The sequence below is a fragment of the Amia ocellicauda genome, chromosome 5, assembly GCF_036373705.1.
Source record: "Amia ocellicauda isolate fAmiCal2 chromosome 5, fAmiCal2.hap1, whole genome shotgun sequence".
NCBI classification, from domain to species: Eukaryota; Metazoa; Chordata; class Actinopteri; order Amiiformes; family Amiidae; genus Amia; species Amia ocellicauda.
The window spans coordinates 50,694,310-50,706,584 of NC_089854.1; the positions used below are offsets into that span (position 1 = coordinate 50,694,310).

The 12,275-nt window shown below is 38.3% G+C and overlaps 1 protein-coding gene across 5 annotated transcripts in view; it reads left to right on the forward strand.

Annotated features, from left to right (window-relative positions):
- LOC136750466 (solute carrier organic anion transporter family member 1C1) overlaps window positions 1-5,346 on the forward strand; it is a 41,842-nt gene extending 36,496 nt beyond the window's left edge. For 3 of the 5 annotated variants that reach the window (XM_066705600.1, XM_066705604.1, XM_066705605.1), the window contains 4 exons: window positions 282-466; window positions 1,374-1,438; window positions 1,857-1,974; window positions 4,281-5,346. In XM_066705600.1, coding sequence (XP_066561697.1) covers window positions 282-466; window positions 1,374-1,438; window positions 1,857-1,974; window positions 4,281-4,506 — 594 coding nt within the window. In that variant the 3' untranslated portion in view covers window positions 4,507-5,346. Of the gene's footprint in view, window positions 1-281; window positions 467-1,373; window positions 1,439-1,856; window positions 1,984-2,931 lie in introns of all 5 variants that reach the window. The other 2 variants (XM_066705601.1, XM_066705602.1) reach the window with 2 other exon arrangements.
- Window positions 5,347-12,275: the final 6,929 nt, after the last annotated feature.

The window sequence follows — 12,275 nt, forward strand, 5'->3', positions numbered from 1 at the left end:
GTAAGGAAAAACATTAAATGTCCTGAAGGTTTAAATACATTCCTCAATGGTACTATTCAAGGACTGTGGATAAGCAATACAATACTGTAGTTAGTAAGTGGGTTTTGCATATACCAAGCTATCAGTTGCTTTTACAACTAATAACATTTTTTTCTTCTAATTTTAATGTCTGTAAATTATTATATTTAAACTTTAAAGAAAAAATAAGTTGTTTGTTTCAATTGGCATGATTTATTTTGCATTCCTGCATTGCCTGCAATTGTGCTGTTCTTCATTGTCAGGTGTTTGACAGCTGCAGGTGTATAGCAGTTTCTGGCTCTCTGGCTGGGAACCTCACAGCCACTGTGGGACACTGTCAACAGAGGGAAGGCTGTGACAAAGTGTTCCCTTATTTCCTGGCACTCTCCGTCATCACTTCCTTTGTCATCTCACTGGGTGGCACACCAGGATACATTTTACTAATAAGGTACATTTATGGGCATGACCTGCTCACTATAGAAACACAGTACTGATGGTGGTGGTGGTGGTGGTACTATAAGTGATCTGGAGAGAAGGCAGTGCACACAGTAAAGGCATGCACAGAATTAATTAATTCATTGACATGACTAGATACTGTGCATGTCTCAACACAAGATAACTTTAGGGATTTCCCCTCTGCTTTTATGTTACAAAACATCTGTGGCCTTTTGCATTCACTGCACTGAACAAATTAGAAGTGCTAACTTTGTGCACAGAAGAGCAGTGTCTGTGATTAATCACCTATTAACTGCAGGTCATACATTTAAATAAATGTTATATTTATACATTTCTTGTCTGCACTTCAAAACCTGTCATTCAGCATACCACTGTGCACCGTCTGTGTTGTGTGTGTCTGCTCTTTACAAGGAAGAAAATATATTTAAATGCATATAGATTGTATATGTTGATTTGAAAACATAAAGCTGTTATCTTCTTTCATGATAAATAAATTAAAATGCTTTTAGTGTTAGCTTGCAGGAAATGTAGGCAATGCAGTACTTAGAGTAACCACAAGAGGTTTTTACAATCTAGGATATAAGACCTTATATATTGCTTACTGTATCTCCTATACACTTGTGTACATTCTACATTTGTAAAATGTAGAACTGCAATGTGTTATTGCACTTTGTATTGCTCTGATATTTTGTAAGTCACCCTGGACAAGGGCGTCTGCTAATAAATAATAATAATAATAATAATAATAATAATAATAATAATAATAAAATATACCATGCATCCTTGAAATAAAGTAATGCAATATCTTACTACTATTTTATGATGATCATTAGTAGTAATAATGTAATTATTTCTAGAGTTAAAAACTATAATTAATGTGTACCACTTTTGCCTTGTAGGTGCATTACATCTGATTTGAAATCCCTGGCTTTAGGATTCCACACATTGGCTACCAGAACACTGGGTGAGTTTCTTAAACTTAACCATTTGTGTAAGTCAGTGAACCACAGTTAAAAAATAGAAAAATTATACTTTTATTAGTGGATCCCACTTGGCTCTCCGTTCCACCAGCCATGTGTTTAGTAATGGATCATTAGCCATCTTTACTGATTGCTAGTGATGAGGATTTTAAGCAAGCTTGTGGTTTTATTTTTTTATTTTTAGATATGTGACAAAACTGATTCTAAATTATGGAATTTCTAGCAGGTTCAACTAACACTAGCAGATACGTGCATAATTCCAACAGCTGCTGTATATTGGAAATACAGAAAATATTAGTAGCTATAAGATGCCATTAATAATATTGGTAAAATTATTTGTATATGATGATTTTGCAACACAATACAATCTTTGCCTCATTCATGTTTTCTCTCCTTCCCCAGCGGGAATCCCAGCCCCAATATATTTTGGTGCTATTATTGACACTACCTGTCTAAAATGGGGCAGCAAAAAGTGTGGTGGGCAGGGAGCATGCAGGCTGTATGACACTAGGGCCTACAGGTAACTTTGGTAATTATTATTATGTATTCATTTGGCATGCCTTTATCCAAAGACACTTGAAAAGTTTATAAGAATGCAATACAATCATATTAAAAAAAAAAACATCACATAGGTGGATGTGTATGGATTTAGAGATTAAACAGAGCCAAATAACAAAAGTGTCCAGAAAATAATGTTCTGACTACATGAATGGTATTCATTAGGACAATACCATATGATTCCTGTTGTGTTTTACATGGCTTATATGACAACTTTGATCTGTGTGTGTCTTTTCCGATGGAGTCTTTTGTGATGATGTCATGTTTTTATTAATTTTCTCCTTGGGGAAAAGTGTAATGACCATTCAGTTGATCAGCTAGTCTACATCCAGGAAATGTCTATATGGACACTGCAAGCCAAATTCATTGCATTTGTTAACAAACCTTGTGTGCATTGTCAATTATTAACCCTGAGATATATTGCACATAATAGCCTTTGAGACATGTAATAGCACAAAGATCATGATTATATGCCAAAATAATGTTCACTTTTTTTCAAATAGTCTCTGTTGAACCTTTGTAAAAACAAATAGAAAAAACAAAATATAACACTGTTGCAAAATCTATCTGTGATTGAAACTGTTTTGCTGGTTGTGTTTTAAGTGATTTAGGGTAGCTGATACACAATTCACTAACATTCATCTGACAGTTTGAATAATAAAATCTGCTTAACTGCCTGATTTGTTCCTTGAGCACATCATCAGCTTTTTTAGGAAGGAATCCCCTTCACTTTTCTACACAACTCGCATATACAGGGTGATATTAAATAGAGACAAATATCAGAGACCTATAGCTTCCATATTCCATGTCATGCCAACAAAGTTGGCCATTAATCTGTTTTTTCACAGTGTGTCTGGCTCATTGCCATTTCAACATATTCACTCTTTCTCTGATATCACATATTTTTGTTTGTTCTCAGATCCATTCATCTCCTCTTGGTATCCCAAACATACATCTTCCCTTGTTTCTATGTGTCATCTGCAGTTTCTTGAATATTTTTGCAATTGTGACCAGTTTTCAGAGCCAAAAGTGAGCACTGGTAGTATGCTATATATATATATATATACACCGATCAGCCATGACATTATGACCACCTGCCTAATATTGTGTAGGTCCCCTTTTGCCGCCAAAACAGCCCTGACCTGTCGAGGCATGGACTCCACTAGACCTCTGAAGGTGTGCTGTGGTATCTGGCACCAAGATGTTAGCAGCAGATCCTTTAAGTCCTGTAAGTTGCGAGGTGGGGCCTCCATGGATCAGACTTGTTTGTCCAGCACATCCCACAGATGCTCGATTGGATTGAGATCTGGGGAATTTGGAGGCCAAGTCAACACCTTGAACTCGTGATTGATCAGACCAGGCCACCTTCTTCCATTGCTCCGTGGTCCAGTTCTGATGCTCACATGCCCATTGTAGGCACTTTCGGCAGTGGACAGGGGTCAGCATGGGCACCCTGACTGGTCTGCGGCTACGCAGCCCCATACGCAACAAACTGTGATGCACTGTGTGTTCTGACACCTTTCTATCAGACCAGCATTACCTTTTTCAGCAATTTGAGCTACAGTAGCTCGTCTGTTGGACCGGACCACACGGGCCAGCCTTTGCTCCCCACGTGCATCAGTGAGTCTTGGCTGCCCATGACCCTGTCACCGGTTCACCACTTTTCCTTCCTTGGACCACTTTTGATAGGTACTGACTAATGCAGACTGGGAACACCCCACAAGAGCTGCAGTTTTGGAGATGCTCTGACCCATTCGTCTAGCCATTACAATTTGGCCCTTGTCAAAGTCGCTCAGATCCTTAAGCTTGTGCATTTTTCCTGCTTCTAATACATCAACTTTGAGGACAAAATGTTCACTTGCTGCCTAATATATCCCACCCACTGACAGGTGCCATGATAACGAGATTATCAGTGTTATTCACTTCACCTGTCATGGTCATAATGTTATGGCTGATCATTGTATATATATATATATATATATATATATATATATATATATATATATAGTTTTGTGTTCTGTTATACAAAAAAATAAAAAATGCATCAATATATATAAAGACATTAAAATAGCTTTTTCATATAAAACAAAATTTGTTATGAAAGTTTAGGGGGGGCAAGGGTGGTGCTCACGGCATGAATAATGGTTCATAGATAGTGTTTCTTCTTTCAGGCTTAAATGTTGTGCAATTATGTTATTTTTCCACTTATTAAACCAAGCATCTCCCACATGTCCTAACATAATCCGTGTCCTTCATGTATTCTTCCAGAATAGTTTACCTGGGCTTGACAATGGGTTTACGGACTGTGTCATTTTTCCTGTGTGCGGCAGTGTACATGCTGCTGAAAAAGCACTTGAAAGAGGAGAAGAAAGGCTCATTAACTAATGGGGGAACAGAGATTGAATCTCTGAGGAAAGAAGAGGTGAACTCTTTCCATTGTGATCATTTAATAAGGACATCAGACTGCCACTCGGCGAAGGAAACACGATTGTGAATACCCAGAGACACCTCTGATTTAAACATGCAAACACTGTCAACTTTATATATTTGTGCTGGACCTATGTAGAATATGTAAAATAAATACAAAATGTAATATAATTAAATTAACACTTATTTGAATGTACATGCTGTAAGTGTTTTTACAAAAGCTAAAATAATGAAACTTTAATCTTTTTAATTTTTTGTTTTGTTTATTTCCTTGTAGCAAAGAATATGAATGATTATTTTGGATTTAATTGTATGAACAGAATTTGATTTAACAAAAATGTCTTTGTATTTTCTTTAGTCTTGTTACATTTATTGTATTTTATACAAAACTGTGCACAGTATGCTGCCATTTGACTGCAATCTATTAATGTGGAAGTGTGAAGTCCTAGTTACTTCTGGGCTATGGTTTAAACTCAAAAGTAGAGCAACACTCAGACATTGATATCTATTTAAAAAAAATGCACTAATATGAAAAACAGACAATGTATTGGGTTCATGCAGCACTTTAGAATGGGAAAAATAAAATGACATGTTTGAATATGTGTATATATTCCTGACAGTTCATGATAGTCTTAGTGGGTAAAAGAGGGGAAAATACTGTATCTATGAATGATTGCAAATTAGATTCTAATACTGGTTATTTTAGGGACATTTCCCTTTTGTTCTGCAAGTGCAGTGATATCACATTTTAAATCAGTTGTAATGGTGTATCAGAGGCTGAAAAGTGTGGATTTAAACCATAGCCCTCAGCAGTACCTCATTTTATTACTTAATTGAAGCATATGTTGAGCCACTTTGTGCCTAGAGAGAATATTTTGATTCAAATAAAGCTGATTTACAGACAAAATGTGCTTGCAGTGCAGTTTGTATCTTCAGTTCACTTGAGACACTTACATATCAATCACATCAAAACAGAAGTATCTACAAGTTGCCACAGAGAGAGACAGGAGAGTACAGGTGAGAGGCAGCCATCTTGTTGTTTGACTAGTTTCAGACCAGTCTTATCATTGCTAATTTTGTTTTAAGTTTGCCTTAATTGACGTTAGCATTGTCTGTAGTTTCTCTTACAAATTTATTAGAATTTTTTGAACATGCAACTGCAGCTGTAGATCAGGTGAAAGCATATGATATGATATACTTAGATTTCCAAAAAGCTTTTGATAAGGTTCCACACCAAAGACTGATCCTCAAATTGGAAGCTGTAGGTATTCAGGGTAATGTACATAGTGGATTATGAACTGGTTGATGTATAGGAAACAGAGGGTGTCAATTAGAGGAGTCGCTTCTAACTGGAGTGAGGTTGTTAGTGGAGTTCCACAAGGATCAGTACTAGGGCCTTTGCTTTTTCTAATCTATATTAATGATCTGGACTCTGGGATAGTTAGCAAACTTGTCAAATTTGCAGATTATACTAAAATAGGTGGCTCAGCAGATACAATCTTGGCAGCACAGGCTATTCAGAGGGACTTAGATAGTATTCAGTTGTGGGCCGACACCTGGCAAATGAAATTCAATGTGGACAAGTGCAAGGTAATACATGCAGGTAACAAAAATGTCCACTATAACTACACTATGGGAGGTACAGATCTAGATGAAGTAACGCAAGAGAAAGATCTAGGAGTCTTATGTGGACTCCTCACTTTCTCCATCCAAGCAATGTGGGGAAGCAATAAAAAAGGCAAACAGAATGCTAGGGTATATTGTCAAAAGTGTAGAATTTAAAACAAGGGAAGTAATGTTAAGACTACAATGCGCTAGTTAGACCTTATCTGGAATACTGTGTGCAGTTCTGGGCACCACGCTTCAAGAAGGATATCGCTGCTCTAGAGGCAGTTCAGAGGAGAGCAACCAGACTTATTCCAGGTCTGAAGGGAAAGTCCTACTCGGAGAGACTGAGGGAACTGAACCTTTTCACGCTGGAACAGAGGAGACTACGTGGGGACTTGATCCAAGTCTTCAAAATCATGAAAGGCATCGACCTCATCAAACCAGAGGAGCTTTTCCAGATCAGCAGGGACACACTTGCTGATTTTGTATGTTTGCCCACTGACAAAGAAATGATCAGTCTATAATTTAATGGTAGGTGTATTTTAACAGTGAGAGACAGAATAACAACAAAAAAATCCAGAAAAATGCATTTAAAAAAAAAGTTATAAATTGATGTGCATGTTAATGAGGGAAATAAGTATTTGACCCCTTTGACTTAGTACTTGGTGGCAAAACCCTTGTTGGCAATCACAGAGGTCAGACGTTTCTTGTAGTTGGCCACCAGGTTTGCCCACATCTCGGGAGGGATTTTGCCCCTCTCCTCTTTGCAGATCCTCTCCAAGTCATTAAGGTTTTGAGGCTGACGTTTGGCAACTCGAACCTTCAGCTCCCTCCACAGATTTTCTATGGGATTAAGGTCTGGAGACTGGCTAGGCCACTCCAGGACCTTAATGTGCTTCTTCTTGAGCCACTCCTTTGTTGCCTTGGCTGTGTGTTTTGGGTCATTGTCATGATGGAATACCCATCCACGACCCATTTTCAATGCCCTGGCTGAGGGAAGGAGGTTCTCACCCAAGATTTGATGGTACACGGCCCCGTCCATCGTCCCTTTGATGCGGTGCAGTTGTCCTGTCCCCTTAGCAGAAAAACACCCCCAAAGCATAATGTTTCCACCTCCCTGTTTGACAGTAGGGATGGTGTTCTTGGGGTCATTCCTCCTCCTCCAAACACGGCGAGTTGAGTTGATGCCAAAGAGCTCGATTTTGGTCTTATCTGACCACAACACTTTCACCCAGTTCTCCTCTGAATCATTCAGATGTTCATTGGCAAACTTCAGACGGGCCTGTACATGTGCTTTCTTGAGCAGGGGGGCCTTACGGGCACTGCAGGATTTCAGTCCTTCACGGCGTAGTGTGTTACCAATTGTTTTCTTGGTGACTATGGTCCCAGCTGCCTTGAGATCATTAACAAGATCCTCCCGTGTAGTTCTTGGCTGATTCCTCACCGTTCTCATAATCATTGAAACTCCACGAGGTGAGATCTTGCATGGAGCCCCAGACCGAGGGAGACTGACAGTTATTTTGTGTTTCTTCCATTTGAGTAATAATCGCACCAACTGTTGTCACCTTCTCACCAAGCTGCTTGGCGATGGTCTTGTAGCCCATTCCAGCCTTGTGTAGGTCTACAATCTTGTCCCTGACATCCTTGGACAGCTCTTTGGTCTTGGCCATGGTGGAGAGTTTGGAATCTGATTGATTGATTGCTTCTGTGGACAGGTGTCTTTTATACAGGTAACGAGCTGAGATTAGGAGCACTCCCTTTAAGAGAGTGCTCCTAATCTCAGCTCGTTACCTGTATAAAAGACACCTGGGAGCCAGAAATCTTGCTGATTGATAGGGGATCAAATACTTATTTCCCTCATTAACATGCAAATCAATTTATAACTTTTTTGATATGCGTTTTTCTGGATTTTTTAGCTGTTATTCTGTCTGTTAAAATACACCTACCATTAAAATTATAGACTGATAATTTCTTTGTCAGTGGGAAAACGTACAAAATCAGCAGGGGATCAAATACTTTTTTCCCTCACTGTATAATGTAATGTTCAAGTTTCAAGTTCATCAGGAATTGACATGAAACATACAAGAACTTGCAGGTAAAATCAAGCAAGCTGCCCTTTTTTGCTGAAAACTGCCTTGGTAAACCAAAATGGGAATCACTTAAAATAAAAATATTAGCTGTAAAAATATTCAATATCCTGCTTCTATCAACTGCTGTTTTTGCAGTTCTTAATTTCCTTCAAACAGAGCAGTTCTACAGTCATTCAATGTCATTCATTTCAACAGCTCAGCAACAACTCTAAACTGCAATTTTCTACTAAAACAGCTCTGTACACACTGCTAGTTTGCTGCGCTACTTATTTAGCGAGCCTAATGAAACTCAATCCAAAATCCCAAGCATATAGGTCTATTTCAAGAGAATTCTACCTCTTTCGAGATATATACAGTACACCTCTCAACAAGCAACACACAACAACAGAGGCCAGGTGCATGTGCCACACAGGCTATTGCGGCTCAATTGAAGCCAGCACTGAATTCCCTATAGAAGAAGCTAGGCAGTGACATTTCATGTCTACCGAATGAAAGTGTGCAGTGAAGTCCAGCTCACGGCAGCACAAATGTCAGTTGGGGGCAGTGTTGGGGATAACACATTACTAAGTAATGCATTATAGTAATGTAATTACTTTTTGTAGTAATGAGTAATGTAATACGGTATGGTTCCAAAAGGAGTAATAATATTACACTTACTGATTAAAAAAAAATCTCGTTACTGCATTACATATTGTAACGATATGGCCTAGTTTCCGTCTTAGCGACCATTTGTTTGTACTATTTATTTCAAACTCCAAAGCTGCCTTTTGAAAAAAAGTTTTATTTTTGTTAATGACATTAACTGAAGCACTTGTTTTGTGGCACTATTTCTTAAACTAAATCCCTTATTTTAGAAAGGAGATGTGTAGTCAGACTTGTTCTGGGCCTTGATGCTAATGTTTAAAGAGATAAGTGGCAATACAAATTTCCTGTGGCGCTTTATTAAAATAACAAAAGATAACAGTGTGTTTCTGTCATTATTCGACTGCTTGTGTTGGTGTAACTTTGCAATTGTTTAGGGAGGTCATGCAACATTTGGGGTGTAATGGAAAGTAATCTAAAAGTAAAGTAACTAATTAGTTTCCCCAGGGAGTAATAAGTATTTAGATTTTTATATGAGTAAAGAGTACAATGTAATATATTACTTTCTGTGAGTAACAACCCCAACACTGGTTGGGGGGCACCTTGTAAAAGGACCCAAGATGAGGACACACCACAAATAGAGGTCACCATCAGATGCTCAGGCACTGGGAGGCTCGCAGACTCATGAGGCCATCACTATAGTGTCCAAAATCCAGTGGAACAGGCACTGCTTGGAAAGGAAACAGTGTGCAGCCAATATCCCTACAGTCCATGGAGCACTGTATTTCTGTAATTCAAAGCAAGGGCAAAATATTTTCCTACAAGGAGGAGGATGGAACGCCATCAACTCCACCGGCCTTTTAAAATAGAAGGGGGAGAGAATTTTGGGAAGAAAGGCAGAATTAGAACCATTAGCCATTGCCTGGCACACATGATCTGGACCAAGGCAGTCCACAGAAGAGGCATGTCCTTCCACTGGAGGGAGTGTGTTATCACATGTGGCACAGTGGTGGAAAGAAGACAGGAGTCCCTGTGTGTTCCATCATTGCAGTGAGGAAACACACTATCTTTACCCAATTTATTAGCAGACACCCTTATTCAGGTTGACTTAATAATTAAAGAAACATGTAATCACAGAATACACAGAACAAATGTGTTGCTGAATTAATATAACTAAAACAGTTAAAGTAAAGTAAAGGCTTGTTGCTCACAAGTCAGGCAAAATGAAGCAGGATGTGCACTGTACACTTAATAAAATACCAAAGGTTTGCACTTCGTTGGAACCCAAGAATGGTACTGCTAATCAGAAGTACAACATATATGTTGGTACATGAAGTGAGCGGCTATCTGTTTTTTTTTATTTTTATGCCAGCACATCCCTCGGTCATCTTAACCAATTCGCACTTTAGAGAAACAATCAGTTTGTTTTGCAAGGATGACACCATATTTTGATGACTTTCATGCTGCCCTGCTGCAATTGACCAGGGGAGTAATTCAGTCAGGCCGCTAGGAGTGCTGTGTGTTAGAAAGCAAATGAGTGGTGTAAGTGTGTGACATCACCAACCATGAGTCCCTCTGCTGTAGTATGAAGCACTGCGACTTTTTCTTTTAATGTACTGTAGCACTATATCCATCCATTTTCAAAACCACTTATCCATGTGGGTCGTGGGGATGCCGGAGCCGATCCCGGCAAGCATAGGGTGCAAGGCAGGAATACACCCAGGACGGAATGCACACCCAGGACGGGACGCTGTAGCACTATAATTTTATTTTATTTTATTTTTATTGGCAGATTTGCTTAACAACCTAACTACAACAAAAATGTATATACACATTGTTTTAACAAGTTGTCGTTTAGCCCCTGTATCAATCTTTACATCCCTAATTCATCATTGGCAGCCTTGGCACTTAGTGACATACAGCTCTGGAGACCACTGCATTTTTTTCTTAAATCGGCACCTCTACATGTATGGCAGCCATTCCATTCCATTCATATTTTTTTGGGAATTTGGGAGAAATGTTGGCAGTAGTTTATAGAATAAAACAAAAATGTTAATTGTACCTAAACGCATACCTATAAATAGTAAAACCAGAGAAACTGACAATTTTGCAGTGATCTCTTATTTTTTTCCAGAGCTGTATATATTAAACAAACCAGACTTGGGCACTCCAGCCAAAAAAGGTTTGTCATCCCTGGTTTAGAACATTGATATTGATCGTAAATTGTAATATGGGTTGAGGTTACAGTTACTGTATGCACTGTATTACAGTAATTACATACATTTTGTAACATATGGATTTTATGTATTCTCTAGAATCCAAGTACTTAATGCAGAGCGATACATAGCAACTCCTTGACCATTACTGGAATACTTATGTGGCTTAGAATAAAAAAAGCTACTGCTTTTTTGTCTAAAGTTGAATATATCCACCTCTTCAGTCACCACTACAGCACTTCCCCCTCCACTTTAGCTGGACTGTGTGACAGAGGACTGGCCAGAGGCCACTGTACATAGTTTTCTATGTGCCTTAGGATGTGGACTTGCTGTCCTGTGTACCCATTCACCTCTGTGTAAACCCTTGTCTGTCCTTGTCTGCCTGTCACAATATACAAACAATCAAACATTTAATTAGGTTATTGCCATATAATGCACAAAGGGAATAATATACTCATCTGTTCAACTGAAAAAATACTAGATTACATTTTTTAGCCAATGTATTGGCTATATATATATTGAAAATCTCCCATTATTGTGTATCGTTTTCCTGTTGACAGTTACAGTTGTTCTAATTATTACTATTACCTGATTTATTTAGGGATCGTTGCAAACATACTTTACTATTTGTGTGCTTGTTCTTAATTGATGACGTTAATGTGCCAGATATTGGCTAAAAAATGTAATCTAGTATTTTTTCAGTCCTCTGTCACACAGTCCAGCTAAAGTGGAGGGGGAAGTGCTGTAGTGGTGACTGAAGAGGTGGATATATTCAACTTTAGACTATATATATACAGTGAGGGAATAAAGTATTTGATCCCCTGCTGATTTTGTACGTTTGCCCACTGACAAAGAAATGATCAGTCTATAATTTTAATGGTAGGTGTATTTTAACAGTGAGAGACAGAATAACAACAAAAAAATCCAGAAAAACGATTTTCAAAAAAGTTATAAATTGATTTGCATGTTACTACAAGAAACGTAGTGACCTCTGTGATTGCCAACAAGGGTTTTGCCACCAAGTACTAAGTCGAAGGGGTCAAATACGTATTTCCCTCATTAACATGCAAATCAATTTATAACTTTTTTGAAAGGCGTTTTTCTGGATTTTTTTGTTGTTATTATATGTGCTTTTCATATAATGGCTGTGGTTGTAATTTACTTAATCAAATTAGTTTTCCCAAAAGCTTGTTATAAACCAGGGTATTCAAACTAAACCATTACAATGAACTTTTTGATTGTCAAGTTTGTGTGGGTGTGGGGGGAGTATGGCTGATATATCCATTACATTTTGACGGGAGATGTACTATTAAGTTACCGATTAGGGTCTTATCGTTTTC